At 40.5% G+C, this 17,270-nt stretch overlaps 1 protein-coding gene across 12 annotated transcripts in view; it reads left to right on the top strand.

Annotated features, from left to right (window-relative positions):
• PCDH15 (protocadherin related 15) overlaps positions 1-17,270 on the top strand; it is a 659,401-nt gene that overhangs the window by 472,920 nt on the left and 169,211 nt on the right. For all 12 annotated transcript variants that reach the window (XM_082222007.1, XM_082222006.1, XM_082222001.1 and 9 more), the window contains 2 exons: positions 7,892-8,098; positions 15,835-15,969. In XM_082222007.1, coding sequence (XP_082078133.1) covers positions 7,892-8,098; positions 15,835-15,969 — 342 coding nt within the window. The remainder of the gene's footprint in view (positions 1-7,891; positions 8,099-15,834; positions 15,970-17,270) is intronic.

The following is a 17,270-nucleotide window of genomic DNA, read 5'->3' as shown; positions in this document are numbered from 1 at the left end:
AAATCACAGTTGCTGACAAAATGGAAGTTAAACAGTTCATTGTAACTTGGGATTTCCCCCTGCAGACAACCATGAAGAATCTCATTCTGAATGTAGTGGGGACAGTTCTTACCTGTGACCACTCTGAGGCTGCAATCCTATGGTCCCTGGGAGGATATCCTAGAGGCCATGGGATGTTTTTATCTCCCTCTCCAACAAGAGGGAGGGGAGAGGGTACACAGTATATTCTGTCAAACCCATATAAGCTTCAAGGGACACTGAGTATATACTGTCTGTATCAATGGTTTTATGCTGTTTAAGGTGATGATTACCATTTGAGTATGGTAAATATATGCACTCTCTCTCTCTCTCTTCATGTGTATATACATATACAACCATATTGCTTCCATATGAATATTTGTTAAGAAATGTGACAGCTATTGATGGCACTAATTATAGGGAATTTATTGAACAATTAATTTCCATGCCTTAGTTGTTAGACTACTTCTCTTATTTGAATGCTTCAGATGTGCATAGACATTAGTTAAGACAAATGCTTTCACACATTTGAGTATTCGGACCCACATTCACAAATACCTGTTAGTTTTTACTGGAAAAAATAACTGGGGATTGGTGCTAAGTAACTCTATAACAATCTTTAAAAGAAAAAACCCCACCAATTTCCCATGGCCACATTGTAGTACTTTAATAACTGGCTATATTATTAATGGAAATTTTTACAGGCATTATTAGATTCGAATTACCATGGTTGGTGAGTAGTTGAGTGGATAATAAGCAAGGGTATCAATCTGTAAGACTAATAATATGCCACATGCTTGAATAGTATCATTTAGCACAACAGTGTTGAAAGTTCCATTAAGCTGGCAAGATGTGGCAAATTTGCTTATCCGGACTTGTGTTTTGTAGTGTGTAACTCAACAAAATATCTCTCTTTATATCTGAAGGCAAACCTATTCATAAAGCCAAGTAGCACCAGCATTAATAAGTTTTCCGTACAAATTTTAATGATACCCTCAAAAAAATATTTTTTTCATCTGTTTCCATCTTAAAGTCTTTGTCCTTATCTTGGGGAAAGATTCTACCCTACTTCCATTACAAGTGTTTCCCTTGAATTTATACTTCATGGGATAAATTATTTTGGATGAATTTTCTGTTATATTTTTGTGAACCTCTGCTGTAGTATTCAGTGAATGAATAGTGCTACAATTGTGCTGAAAAGTTGGGAATTATACATACTAACAGATACCTCAATTAACTGAGTGCCAATCCTTATATAGGCCAAATAGTACCATAATTTGGTGGAAGACCAAAGGTTTGCAGAAGTGTGTGTGTGTGTGTGTGTGTGTGTGAGAGAGAGAGAGAGAGAGAGAGAGAGAGAGAGAGAGAGAGAGAGAAATGGTCTGGCAAAGTTTGAGCATACCAAGAGGTCATGGAATGCTGACTGATTGTTGGACGGGATAGAGGTAAGGAATAATGGAGTGGAGTATCCTGAAAGGAAGAAGATGTCAACCAGCTAGTAATGACTGGAGTATACTGCAACATTTTGTTGCAGATCCCACTTGTATTATTCTTAAGAAAGTATAGAATCATTCTGAGCCTTCTGTGAAGGATCAATTGACCATAAGTCAATGGATTTTTTTGAGAATTATTCTCTGTGTACAAAACTTGGTGGCTCGAAGTAGTTTGACTGGTTCCTTGCCTTGTCGGGTTGGTGACAGGTTAAATATCACCTGAACCCCCTAAGCACTTTTCTCTTCTAAAACCGCTTTCCCGAAAAAATCTACTAAAGGGGTGACACTTCACAGGACCAGCCCTGCCATTAGGCAAAGTGAGGTTGCTAACAGGCAGTTGATCTATTCTAGGGTATCATGAAAGGTTAGGAAATTGTTAGCTCCTTAATTTAGTTTATTTTTTTACTCTTGGAGTAGTGCCTGTATGCTTCTCTGTCATATATACCAAAATAACCTGGCCAGCTTTGGGGACTGTGCACCTTGACTTGTTCTATCTCGGACAGGAAAATGCCTTGGGCCAGCCTGGGATGATGGATAGCCTGTGTGGAATGCAGTGTGAAAGCTGCTCTATCACGGCAGCCCTGAGCCTAAGTAGGAGAAACGTGTTACATCAGCTGAATCAGCCCATGAATGCATGATGTCATGTACTAACACATCAGTGTGGGAGCATGACAAACTCCCAGGCTATTAGCATAGAGCAAAAACCACAACACAGAATGAAAAAGCCATACTGAACTAGCAACTTGTTTTATAATAAGGGCTTACATAGATTGGTGAAAATTTTGCTACTGTGTTGCAGCCAACAAATTACAAAACATGATAAGAGTTTCCATTACAATTCTGATTAACAATGTGTGTGTGTGCGTGTGTACTGTGCTTTGCTTTGATAATCCATGATTATTATGTGGGGCTGGGAAGGGAAAAGGCAGTGAATTGTTTTTAGCTCCTTTCCCTTTGCAGCTTTAGGTCTGTGAGGGATTCCTGAACTTGATTAGTAACAACGATCCCTACTTAATTGCACTGGCTACCTAATTAAGGTTGGATTTGGTTGAGTGGTGAGTGAGGTAAACTGAAGGAACAGGTGCAAAGGACCGCTTTGCAAAGGAGGGCACCCTGCCTGCTTATTGTGAAAGATACAAAGGCAGAATCACTAGATTGGAAAGGATACTTTGCTTTACATTGTCTTTATTGCTTGTGTTTTAAGGCTTCAAAATTTCCTTAATCAGATTGATTAATCTGACCTCTGATTATTATTGTTAATTTGTACAGAGCCATCTCTGTGCAAGAGAGCACCTCGCTGCCCAAAGGAGCTTACAGTGTAGAGTTCAACACAGGGAAGATAAGACAGGAAAGGTAAAGAACCGGAGGCAGCGATAAACTAGGCAAAAAGAATATGCATTTGACATATGCTCTTGCTTGATTGCAAGCTTAGTTTCAGTAAGACATGAGAACTAGTGGGGTTTGCCCACCCCAAAGGCTTGACAGAAAAGTTGGGTTTTGAAGAGGGATTTGATGGAAGTAGGAGAGGTGTCCTTGTGCAGAAGTTCTGGGAGGCACTTCTGAGCATGTTAGGCAGCAAGAGAGAGAGAGATGGTTTGAGCACATGCTAGCTTCTATATATCTGCAGTGAATTTGATCTCTAATAATAATAATAATAATAATAATAATAATAATACCCTGCCAGTCTGGCTGGGTTTCCCCAGCCACTCTGGGCACTTCCAACAAGAGATTAAAAATACATCAAAAACTTCCCTAAACAGGGCTGCCTTCAGATGTCATCTAAATCTCAGATAGTTGTTTATTTCTTTGACATTTGATTGGGAGGGCATTCCACAAGGCAGGCGCCACTTCTGAGAAGGCCCTCTGCCTGGTTCCCTGTAACCTCACTTACTGCAGTGAGGGAACCGCCAGAAGGCCCTGTCGTTATTGCAGAGTCTTTTGCACAACGGAATGATGAACAGTACGTGCCACATGCTTAAAGTTGCTTTATTTTCAGTTCAGTATTGAGAAATCACAAACATGCATCTTGCCTCTGCGGGAGCAGAGAAGCAACCGTCCTCTCCTCGGAATGAAGAACACCGAGAGGAAACAGTGAAAAAACAGGAAACCAGTGTACGTCACATCCAGCTTCCCATTCCCGTGGGAAAACCCAACAGTACTCTGACTGTGGAATGTAAACATTGTCTTGTGACAAGCACTTCGCTGCACAGTGAAGAGAGCAGAAACCAACAGGCCCTCGGCGCTGGACCTCAGTGTCCAGGCTGAACGATGGGGGTGGAGACGCTCCTTCAGGTATACTGGGCCGAGGCCGTTTAGGGCTTTAAAGATCAGCACCAACACTTTGAATTGTGCTCAGAAACTTACTGGGAGGCAATGTAGGTCTTTCAAGACTGGTGTTATATGGTCTCGGAGGCCACTTGGCAGCTGCTCTCTACAACATACTTATTTAGTTGAATGTACTGTGAGGTCCAGAAGGGCCTCCTATGATTGAGTGATGGCTGGGCATATTGCTGTGCACCTTGGTGGCAGGGCTGGGTTGTGTCATGGTTCCTATCTTTGAGAAAGTAGCTGAAGAGAACTGTTGTTGCTGTTCCATTAGGTAGATTAGCACTGTGGGTAAAAATATATGCTAAGTACTTAGAATACTCAGAAATTGCCATAATAGAACTATTGGCATATAGGCTGGCTTAGAGAGGAAAGGCCCGCTAATGAACAGTTATTACATCTTGTCACCCTTAAATATGCTCAGGATATATATAGATATATTATATTCAGCATTAGTTGACCTTTCTGTCAGCATTTGATCTTATTAGTATAGGCAGAAAGGTATAAATTCAGCCAGATGAATATTGATTGGAGACTTTTTGTTTCTCATCAAATACAAAACTTCCTTCAAGGTCAGGCTTGAAGAGCAATAAAATCATTCCACCCTGATCTCAGGAGGCATTGGCAAGGATAACTTTTGGCTCAAATTTTATTCAAATTTTTTATAAATATTACATAGCTTCTGATTTGTTGAATAATCAGTTATTTCCTTTGACGCTCCTAGACAAGAAAATGTATCTTTTTGTTATGTGCAGTTGTGTGTTGATCTCCAGTAGGTCTGAATTAGTCATTAAAACGTTTCAGTGCATTCCTTAGTTGTGAACATTTAGTTTTTAAAACAACCAAGCAGACACTTCTCTACTGTAGTGTCCTCCATTAGCAACCTGGGTATTTACTGAGTGGCAATTTGATAGGAAATATTCAGTTAGCCAACAGATCAGAAATGAAATGGGTATTTTCAAGCAAAACAATAAATAAATGCAGAATTCTCAGTACACCTGAGGCAGTGTCTTCATTTTGGAGAAGCAAAAGTAGATGTGGTTTCCCCAGCTCTCACTAACCTCAAAGCAAAGACTAAACTCAACTTCTTCAGACCATGTCTTTGGTTAGACTGGCCATGTCTCTTTCCTTACGAAAAGAAGTCCTGGGCAGTCCCAGTCTCAGTTAAAGCAACACCATGGTGGGATCCCAAACAGGATTAGGACCACTGTTTTCCTACTGGAAATTGACACCCCCATCTCACATCTGCTACTTGTCCCCCTGAAATGTGCACCATCTCTCCTCCACTGCAGTTTTGGTGTTATATTATTCAACAACCATTAATCCTATGTTTTGGACTCTAAATGTCCTTTTTGCTTCATAATAACTTGACAGTTACCTGTTCCTTGTGGCCATGCTGGTGTTTAAAATTTTGGACAAATAAGGAGAGGTATAGAAGCACATCATTCTGTGTACAGTGGTACCTCAGGTTACATATGCTTCAGGTTACATACGCTTCAGGTTACAGACTCCACTAACCCAGAAATAGTGCTTCATGTTAAGAACTTTGCTTTAGGATGAGAACAGAAATTGTGCTCCGGCAGCGCAGCAGCAGGAGGAGGCCCCATTAGCTAAAGTGGTGCTTCAGGTTAAGAACAGTTTCAGGTTAAGTACGGACCTCCGGAGCAAATTAAGTACTAAACCTGAGTTACCACTGTATTGCATAATTTCTTGTCCTTTGCTGATATTGCACCTCTGTTTTCCAAAATGTCCAGGAACTTCAAACAAATCAAGGTTGGGGGATCTATGGCCCTCCAGATATTGTTGAACTCTGACTGCCATCTCCCCCAGGCAGCATTGGCAAATTTGAGGGTGATGAGAGTTAATTACAGGGAAGCTTAAAGGCAAATGCAACTAAAATGCTATACACTTTCCTATTCCTGGCACTTTTATTGAAGGAGATCTCAGTTTACTTCTTTTTTTTTAAGCAAAACAAAAAACCCATAAGTCTTTGCTGCTGTTGATGCTTCATGTGGAAGGAGAACAACATGATTATGTAATTCCTGCCCTCTGTACGATAAGTCAGCCCATAGTATTGTGTCCAGATAATTTTGCCCTCCTATAGCACAAGGAAAGGGAGATGTTTGGATCAGCACTGAATTTGGGCAGCAAGAAAAGAAAATATATATTTAACATAGGTGTCTGTGTATGCATGTGCTTGTGTTTGTACACACACACACACACACACACACACACACCGTATATTAAATACTTGCACAATCTCATCTCATGAAAGTGACAGATTCATTACACTGATTATTTGTGGTTAAATGATCTCTAGTAGTGGAGGAATTGAGTGCAATCAAATTTCCTCTGAGTATGTTTCTGATTGACACATTTTTTAAAAAACCTGGCCATCCTATCTGCCTCCCTGCCCCCACCCTCCTTCTCCCTGTGTGTGCATAGATGTAGTGGTGAGGAAGTAGGAAGAGTTCAAAAATACCATATCAGCATTTTCTACCTATTTCTGACACAGCTGGTGTTTAATTGGAGTAGACTTTGATATTTAGAATTAATGGTTATCCTTTAAAATGAACGAGGTGGTGTTTTTTACTACATAATTTAGAATGTGCAGCAGTGATGCAGTCAGTAATTTTTTCCTTACTCGCCAAGGAGATATTTATTATTTGATGGGTGATGCTGAAATTTATAGTGATGGGATGGAATCCTAAATAGGCTATGAAGTTCCTGGCATCCATCCCAGCCCCCAAGATCCAATTAGGGCTGGTCTCAATCTTTAATTGGACTCATTTTGACTTGCCCCTTTGACAGTGCTCAACACAAGACCCTCAGTGTTGCTGCCCTCTATTTCCCTAACACACCAAGATAGGACAATAGTGACCAAGGTTCAACTCAGGTGCTGCATTTAAGGTCTCCATTAGGCCCCAGATCCTGCCATGAGACGGTTTAGAAGTTAGAACTGAAGAGAAGCCGAGTGGCTCAATCAAGAAATTGTGAAATGAACACAGTACTTCCAAGAGAAAAGTTTTCATGAAATGGAAATGTGGGTAAATTTTACCTTTGTACAGTAGGTTAGTTTCTGCACACACTCGCACACTCCTTTTTCTCTGTAGACTTTTCCACTTGCTACCATGTCCACCAGGACAGTATGTTCTTAGCTCTTAAACTTAGTATTGGAGTGATAAATCGGTCTGATCCAGCCATACATTCCTTAAACAATGTGCTGCTGTTTTGTATCCCATTCCCAATCTGTGTTACAGAAACAAACTTGTGCAGATTAATCCCCATTCTCCCATTCATACACCCCAAATATTCTTGGAGGCCCCTTCAACGCTCTAAAGCAGGGGTCAGCAACCTTTTTCAGACCATGTGGTGGGCCAGACTATACTTTGGGGGGGTGAACGAATTCCTATGCCCCACAAATAGCCCAGAGATGCATTTTAAATAAAAGCACACATTCTACTAAAGTAAAAGCACTAGGCAGGCCCCACAAATAACCTAGAGATGCATTTTAAATAAACTAAGCCCACGGGCCTTAGTTTGCCTACCCCTGCTAGAGTAGCGGCCTGAAAATGAAGGGGACCAGGAGAGGGTATAAAAGCTCTGTTCCACAAGCACATGCCTGATCACACTACATGGGATCTTTCTTGGGGCTTCAAAATGACAATGACCTCTGGAATGTGGTGTCTTATGCACTGTCCTTCCTTAAGTGCAATGCTTAATATTATTTGGTTATTTATTTATAAGAATAAATGCTTTTGCCAGTTATGGTTATTTAACAATTTGTTCTTACTGTGTGTTTGTGTGTGTGTGTGTGTGTGTGTGTGTGTGTGTGTGTTTGTACGTGTGTGTGTGTGTGTGTGTGTGTGTGTGTGGTGGCTGGTTAGTTGGTTTTTAACATTTGTAATAATGTTTTTGGAAGCTGGCTTGCAAGGGCCTCCTAAAAGACATCTTACAAATGTTTTTAATGAATAAATAAATTCTGTTGGAGTTAATAGCCCTACTTGGATGGGGGCTAACTTTACCAGTAACAAACACGCTTTTTGCTTTTATAGGCAGAACAAGACAATGGTCATCCTCTTCCAGCATTTGCCAATCTACATATTGAAGTTCTAGATGAAAACAATCAGAAGCCTTACTTCACAGAAGCAGCGTACGAGGGCTTTATTTTAGAGTCCTCCCCTGTGGGTACAACAATCTCAGATAACCAGAACTTGACGTCTCCACTGCAGATCATAGCTTTGGATAATGATGTAGAAGAGGTTTGTGTTTTGCATTGTTAAAACATTTAAGTGTGCTCTGTGAAATGCCATATTTGTCCATAAACGCTGGATGATTTCATAAATAGATTTTTAATATCCCGATTGTACCAAGGTTTACCAGTGTAACTGCTGCATGTGACACACACACACACACACAAAAATGGGTTAAAATAAAGATCAGAATTTTTGGAAACAATCCTCAACAGATTCCTTTCCCACAGTACAAAGACTGTTTCAGGCTAATCTCTTGTTTCTGTGATCCATTAAAAAGCAGTGAAATATTTTCTCTAGTGGCTTTTGCAACTGAAGTGATTCAATTCCAGGCTAGAATGGCAATAATGTACTTGAAGGGGCTCTGATTCAGGGTTTTTTCTGATTAGTTCAAGCCATTAGACAAATTCAGGCAGGAATGGCGAACAAAGTTTAACAATAAGGCTTGATTAACCATTAGGACAGTTAGCTAAGGAAGTTTTGAAACTTCATCTATAGTAGTAAAAAGATACGTTTTTGCCATTTAGAAGGAAACAAAACATTGTGTATAAGGCAGATCGTAATATTCTTCATGGTAAAGTCTAAAGTGATACTGTGGATAAACCTGGATGCTTTTTCACAGGTACTGTGGATACTTTCACAGATACTTCACAGACCGTCACCACCCAATCATAACATAGGCAGAATGGATAGATGCAGAGAAGGACAGGACCCCGGTACTTTCAAGACTTCTACAGAGGGCATACACCTTATAATGTAGTAGTTAGAAAAGCTACTCTTCTCATGCTTTACCCCATAGATTGGTCTCCACCAAGTCTCTGCTCTTCTCTGTCTTGTGCAAGCCTCTTGAGGTCAGCATATGTCTCCTCCCCTTTCTCATATTTAGTTTGTTTTATGCAGCCATAGCTAGATGCCTTCCTGTTCTACCAATCCCCCTTCAATCATATGTTCGACGAGTTCCCCATTTATTTATTTATTTTAGAATGTGCTCTATTGTATTCGATTGCCTGCCTCTTAGTAGGGAAAAGCCACGCCTCCTGGGTCCCCCTCTATCCTCCTTTACATCTAACTAGGCCAATCTAACACAAACTAGCATACATAAGGATCAATTCTGAAAATGTGTGAAATAACAGGTGGTTTATGAGTGACTTTTTTATAAGCAAATTTCATAACCCATGCTGAAATGAAGCCTTAGGAATTTTGGAAGGAGTGAAGAAAATGCTTAGAGTTTCATTTAGGATAAATGCAGGATGAGATGTGTTTCAAAAGCAGCGTGCGGTCCTTGGTAAGGAATGGGTTTCTATCCAGAAAGGCAGGAGAGATCCTAGCACAAGCAGATATTTCATGACTTACTGAAAGGTTTTAATATAAAAATGTGATGGGCATGTTCCAGCCAAAAGCGGGCACTTTCAAGTCCAATAAATTTGAATGAGAGAATTAAAGATGCGTTTAAATTTTGCCCATTGACACGAGAATTTCTAGATACTTAAAAGATTCAGGGCACAAGTTCATGACACAAATTCACACATAGTATATGTACATAGAGCAAATCATATTTGTGATGCAAATTTAGACAGACTTTCAGAGGGAAAAACAAAAATCCAGCTTTAGTTTACTCTGAGCTGCGGGATGAAAACAGGATATTCTGATACATTAATTTCCCACTGGGCAAATTAATAGGTTAGGTGGGTGGAGTCTTACTGGCACTGTTCTTTTGCAGCATCTCCCAGTGCGTAAATTGTTTTTCAAGTTTAAAAAACGGAGTAGGGACAGGCTCCACTGCAAAAGGCTTGGAACTTAGGCCTAAGTACCACCTTCTAACAGTGCTGTTCCTCGCCGAAATCTATAGGACCAGGATCATGCCTCACTTTTTAATGGTGTTTTTCTTCATACCATCACAATCTTCCAGAACCTTGAAAGTTGTTGCTGCAGTTCCTATAAGTGCCTGGTGCATGATCTTCAAATGCGCATGCACATGTGGAGCAACTCTCTTGATGGATGCATTATTTACTAGCAGCTGGCATCTGATGACCATGACATACAATGTGGTCCTAAGGTGGAGACATGTGGGAATAGGCAGTTGGGATGACTTCCAAAATGCCTTGTTTCCTCTTGTCTGATTTTACCCAGCCTACTGCTCATTTTGAAACTGGAAGGAGGTTTTGTAGTTCAGCATATTGAATATAGATAGTACTGAAGACACCAAATTCAGAGTCCCATGTTGCCAGGATAAGTGGGTGGTGAGGAAAAGAGAGAAAAAACAGGTTTCACCGATGGCATTAGACACCTAAGAACATAGGAAGCTGCCTAATACTGAGTCAGACCAATGGTCCATCCAGCTCAGTATTATCTAATTTGTAATGTTCTGTTCGAATGTTGTAACTTGCCCTGGGACCATAGAGTAAAGGGCAGGATGGTGGTGATAATGTTAATACATTGACTGGTTTTCAGAGCCTCTCCCAGTCCCACCTGAATATGCCAGGAATTGAACTTGGGACCTTCTGCATGCAAAGTTCTATCACTGAGCTACAACACTTCCTCCTGGTTGCTCAGGTCTGGGATGTTGATAAATTTATAATCATTCCTGGAATTTTAGGTAGGGACCACTTCAGGAGTAGGAAGAGGCTGTGGCCAAGTTCTGTTAGCAGCTCATCATCCTTGGAAAGAGAAGAAACCTCCTTCCCAACCTCACCAGCAGTTCAGATGGTTGTCACTCGCTCCAGTATTTTAGGAGCCTGTGGCTATGGGATTCCTAGATTTTGCATCCCTGACTAGTTTCCAGAAGCAATACAGGAGCATTAGGACTCTGCAGAACTTGCATTAGCTTGTTGGACTTTTAGAAGGATTAAAAGAAAGTGGAGCTTTGGGGGTCATGAAGCTTTTAAATAGGTCATCAGACTATATAAATAAATGCTCATATGTCAAAACAGGTATGCCTGTGACTAGATAGACTCAACTGGCAGCACAGGGAAAAGGAAGGGGGGATAGAATTAGCTGCTTAAGTAATTTTTCAAGAATATTTTCAGTCAAGTTTTTTAAAGAGCCAACTTTGTCAACTAACATCACTGTAATCTCATTTACATATTATCAAAAATATTTAATTCAAAATTAAAACACGGTAAATTTGTTTTCCTGCATTAAATCAAAAACAGAAATAAAGATCCAATGCTAATTTAACTCCCTGTAGACGAACCCCTGGGGTGTAACAATTTGATTTCTGCATGTGAGAACATGAGCATCTGAAGATTTGGTAAAATTAATGAATATGCATTTTCCCTCTTGAATCGAAAGACAGAAGTTAGTGTTAATAATCGTGTGGAGTTCACAAGCTCAGATATGGAATTAGTGTAGAACATTCATTTTAGCATGAGACTTCCGCATTAGCTTCAAGCTCAACATAAACTCTGTAGCAGAATGTCTAGATGAGGCCTGTGAAACTTGTGATCCACAAAGTGATTTATGCTCTTGAGCTAGCTATGTTATCCTACCCAGAAGGCTGATCTACAATAGAAGGAAATTATAAATGCAAACAACAACAGCTGGCATAATGCAGGCTCCACAGTCAGTAAAGCAACATGGCATATTATGGTTTAAGACAGTGTGAAAGGGATTATAAACCTTGTTGTGTGACTCAGGGAAACTAACATAGACAGCTAGTCAGTATGGTCCCTCTGGCACAGTTCAATTGGCCCTGAAAAAATGCTCTGTCCCTTTCAGAGAGAGAGAGACTTCCCATGGAAGCCAATTATAACCTCTATTGGTTGTACCTTACCTCTAATACCATAGTTTGTAATCCCATGTGTTTGGCAAAGATTTTCCCTCTGGGCCATCATTTGCAATATTTTTTACAGTTGCCAATTGAACTGGGAAACCATTCTGGATTTGGAGTTTCTCAGCAGATTACTGGCAAAAAACGAAATTTGTGATGGAGATGTTGAAATCCATTGCCAAGGTGATTCAGGAAAGAATCTTTTGAACTTCGGTTCACTAAACTGAAACTTATTGTTGTGTTTACATCCATTTAGTTCCCTGGAGGTTTGGTTGGTTCACATACAGCTCAGAGCAGAATACTACTCTTTAGCCCAATATTCAGTCCCTTATGTATTCTCAAAGGTTACTGCAGACCTTAGAGCTCACCTCAACCCCTTTATTTGAGTTTGCATCCACATCTAACTAGATGATATTCTAAGAAGACATTTCTGTCCCACCCATAATTACTCCAAGATATGCACTATATGGATTTCCACAGCCCCTTTGTCATTAGGCATTACACAAACTTCAGGGCAGAAGCTACAACCTCCTCAAACACCAGAGAGCCGGGTGCCGATTCTGCATACGCTGTAGTATCGTTTCTCCCCACAAGGCAAGACTACTCCTCCTTCCTAGTCTGTGGCAAGGGGCAGTGAGCATCCTCAGCTCCTTGTGCTGCTACTCTGCTGTGGTGCTTCTAAATGTATGGTGCAGCTCCCAATATGCAAAGTTATGAGCAGGGCCTCTTCCCAAGGCACTGCACCATGTGTCCCAGGAGACAGAGTCACCCTGAGGACTAACAAGGCTTTCTGATGAAATACCCAGAGTCAATGCAGTTCCGTCTATGCTCCTTGCTTTGCCCTGGCTGGAGACAAAGGCAAGATGAATTCTGGCTTTACCCCTGCTTTTTCCACAAAGATTGCAAGACCTTGGGTGAATCAATATAGTGGGACTTTATCCAATATCCAAATTTATAGCTCCTGCTGTTTAGTACAAATAACATCCTCATATTATTGGAAATGAACACAGTGGTGTCAGGTTACTGTGGCCAACAACAGAATCCACCCTTAACCTCTACTTTTGTTCAAAAGCTTTATCTTCATAAACACAGTGTTTTCTGAGGAATAACCAACACTGGTTTTCCATAAGAGAAGGTGTTGGGGAACCGCAGTGTACCTGTATAAACGTTATTTAGGAATTCTAATTGTCCCCAACTAACCACTTACCAGTCAGGTAGCTTTCTCTTTTTTTTACTTCTACTTCCTCCTTCTACCCTTTTAACATTCTTAAGAGATGGTGCAGAAATATTTCTTCTGTTTCCTGCAAATCACAACATGTGTGTGTGATCTAACAGTGCAAGCATTGTTAACTTCCGAAGAGAGAATCCACATGAGTCTGTGACTCCCCTTTCATGAATAGGGAAATATCAATGGTGATTATAAAGGGAAAGTGTTTTGAGTGTTAGATTCAGTCTAAATTTGTAACCTTTACAGAGGAAAGAAGATCTTGATAGTGCTTTTGTTTGGTGGTCCATTGCTTTTACATGTCTTATTTCAATAGCTTTTTAAAGTGGTTCCAGCCATTATATAAGTTTACTGCTTACACTTATTTTATTTTCTATTTGCTTCGTTTTGTTTTTTAGGTCCCACCAGGTGCCATTCCTGTAGGTATTTTTAGACATTTGTGTGGGTGTGTTAACTCCTTCCTACTCATCGACTTTACTTTTTCTCACCTTTCTTCCTGTCTAAAAAAAAAAATACAAAAAAATTGAGCTGTCTTTTGCTGAATATACTTTTTCAAAACACTAATTTTGGAAGAAAAAAACCTATTTAATAGCAGTGTTCCTTTCTCTGTTTCCATACCTCATCTGAAGATCAGAACTGTGATTATCTCTTCTGAAGAAGCAGCAGCCACATCATGTTCAAAGCTACCATCTCTCTTCCTTACCCCCTTTTCACCCATTGTGCACTGTCCTGTATTTCTCCTACTTCTTGTCTGCACACAGCAGTGCTACTGACGTATGGCAGAATGCAGAACATGGGGGAAAGAGATGTATCATGTGTGAAAAAGATCCTTTGTACTTTCCCTGTTTCTCTCTTCCTATTCCTGTCAGTTGCAGTGATGCTGTTAACACTTTTTGGAACACGAGCGACCACCTGTAGAAACTTCCTTTTGAAATATCTTACAAGTCTTTGATATTTCAATTAGCTGGTAAAAGGAAAGTGTGTCACATTAATGGGTGTTTACAAGGTTTTTATAATACATATTTGCTTAGCAAATAAATGTTATTGCAGTACTTGCAGAAAATTATATGGAAACTTTTGAAAATGGGAAGTCCTGATGTTGTTCTGTCTGAAAATTGGTGTGTGGAATGAGACCTTTATTACTCTTCATAGCTGGCTTGCTGCCTAGGAGTCTGATGACTTTCAGTTATCACAGCATACTCCACAATAGCACCTCACAAATACTATTCACAACAGCGTTGCAAAAATGCAGTTTCACAGGATTTGACCTGGGGAGCATATTCTTTGGCTGCCTTTGTGGCACATGGTGCTGCCTTGTTTATTCAGAAATGTAACGTTTTCACTAATCCCAAAACTGTAACAAATTAGATGAAGGGAAAAACCCACCACCTCCTCACAGCTTGGGCCATGCTTATTTTTTATATTTTTTCATCTTCTGGGCTCTTTGGTCACAGTGTTCAAATATGTATTACAGAGTACACTTTGCAGAGGAAAGTATAGTAGGTTGAGTGTATTTGTGGTGTGTTGGATCCATTCTTAAAGTTGACCCAGTAAGTTACTTATGACTCACTTGAGTCTCATTGATTTCAGTGGCTCTCACTCTAAGCCTGGATCCAACCCAACATTTTAAAACAGTTCTAGAGAGGGACACCAGCTCCTGGGAGCTGAGCTGTTTTGGGAGGTGGCTAGAGCTGCCCAATGTTGAGGGGGTGGAGGAGGCTGACTGCGGAACAGCTCCAACAACTAGCTCTTTCTCCTGCTGCTGCTTCAGAGGGGAAGAAGAGTGGAAGCAGGTGAAGGAGGAGCCGCCAGCCGTTGAAGCCCTGTAGCCACTGCATTCCGCTCTGCCCCCAGCTCCTCTCGACATTCTGATATCACATGTGTGATTTTGACCCTGCAATTGCCCTTACAAGCTGGCGCCTCTGGTTCTATATGAATTAAAGAAAAGAGCTCCATCACATTGAAAACTTAGCCATTTTTAATGCCTTCTACCATTTTTTAAACCAAGGGAATCCTCTTATTTCCCAGTGATGTGGGCCCTTTTTTCTGATACAGAAAACAAAAGATCCTTCACTCTGATTCTTTCTAAATGGCTCGCTTTGTGGCACAAATGGAGATCTTCAGCCCTTTGTTCTATGACACACAAGCAACAGCCTCACACCAGTTGCCAACATGTCAAAGCTATTGTGCTTCCCAATTACGTTAAGCATACTGGCAGCTTTCTCAAGACCTTCAATGGAAGCAGATGCTTTGAATCATAAATTATCATCTTCCCTTTGGCGTGTTGAAATCTGCATTGTAAGAACGGCTGTTTTTAGCAAATATGTTATCAGCGAATGGTATAATGCTTTCGCTATGGACTGCGGTTTTGTTCATCTGGCAGGTGGCTGGAGTCTTCACCCTCCCACTGCTTTTTAAAAGTTTGATCTCGAAATAATTGCTAAAATGCCCAATTGCCAAAAGACGGTTATGATCAGAGCTCAAATTATTTGGGAAAAGGCTGATGGCTTTTCAATGGCACTTCTGGTTAAAAGGAAAACAGTGCAGTGGGGATAAGGACTGCCTCCCCAGCACCTCCCTCCAATTCAAGAAGAGATTGTAATTCTGGCAATTTAGGTAAACTGTATTGCGTTTCCTCCCAAATGTCATTGTCTGTCTAGATACATAGTACTATAAATAAAACAGCCTGCATGCATATTGTTACTAGACCTTTGAGAATGTAATAACCATTCTCTTCATTTCTCTTTCAAGACAAAGGACCCCCTGCTCCATATTTTTCTAAACGACTACAACACGTTTTTCACTGTGACGCAGACTGGCATAACTCGCTACCTCACCTTGCTTCAACCAGTTGACAGGGAGCTCCAACAGCTGTACACCTTTTCGGTAAGCAAAGTTCAGTTGCTGGTTTATTGTAACAGTTGGAGAACAAGTAGGATATTTTTGCCGGATATGTCAAATCGGCATACATTTTAAGAAAGCTATTTCACAAAATCATAGAATTGGAAGAAGTCTTGCAGGCAGTGACGTCGAACCCTCCTGTTGAGTGCAGGAAATCCATAACAAGAGCAGCTGTCCAGCCTCTGCTTTAAGACCTGCAGTAATGGGAAGCCCACCCATCCACCCTACATAATTCAGTTCATTATTAAGCTGCTTTTACAGTTGCAAAGTTTCTCCTTCTGTTCAGCCAATCTGCCCTCTGGTAACTTCAACCCATTGGATCGAATCCCAGCCTGTTGAGCAGCAGTGATCAAGTCTTTGCCCTCTTGAATAGGATAGGCTTTCAGGTATCTGAGAGAGTCATTGGGTGTCCCACTCAATCTCGTCTTCTCCAGGATAAACATACCAAGTTCTTTCAACCTTTCCTCTTTGTGGACTTGGTTTTCCATACTGCTGACCATCTTTGTTGCATTCCTTGTTAAGCATATAGATATAGTTATATCTGGTGCCTTGTACTTTCGCAGGAGGTAGGGTCTTTTTGTAGACTTCAAATTTCCTGTGAGACATGCTACCTTCATGTGCACAGTATGGTACATTAGTGTACAGTGTGGTGGTAGTGTGGGCATCACCCGACTCCCGACAGCTGAGTCACTACTTTGAAGAGATTAGGTGAGCACCACTGTCCCATTACACATCTTCTGTGACTGTAGACTCTGCTGATTGGTTCTGCCTATAATGAGATCATTTGTTATAAGCAAATGAACAACGACTGTTACTGGAGGTGTTACAGGCTTGCAAGTCATAATTTGGAGCATGAAACCCAGATGATAGTTAATCATTTTAATAGCTTACTTATTCCTTTTGCTTCATCTATACATTATCGGGAGCAATTTCACACATATTATGCAGGGCAAACCAAGTTTGCAAGTGAGTATTTGCTGACAGGGATCGGCAGCCATTCCTAGCTCCCTAAGCAACACCCTTCTTTTCAATTTACACCTTTAGATCTACACCTAAAAAAAGGTAATGTGTGAATAGATCTAAAGGAGAATAAAAAGGAGGTAGCTCACCAATTAAAATAAAACATTTTCCCCATGATTCTCTTGGATATAATTCTTCACCTGGAAAATGTTTTGAAATGGGATTTTAAAGTGATTGTTTTCAGGAACTTCTCTAATCACTATACTGAGGTTGTGTGCATTATGTGCTCAAGCTCAGTTTCAGTTATATTTGAATTATTATGTTCA

This window comes from Podarcis vaucheri, assembly GCF_965113315.1.
Source record: "Podarcis vaucheri genome assembly, chromosome: 5".
In the NCBI taxonomy this organism is placed as follows: domain Eukaryota; kingdom Metazoa; phylum Chordata; class Lepidosauria; order Squamata; family Lacertidae; genus Podarcis; species Podarcis vaucheri.
The sequence above is the reverse complement of the archived record's forward strand: the minus strand, read 5'-3'. Positions and strand labels throughout refer to the sequence as shown.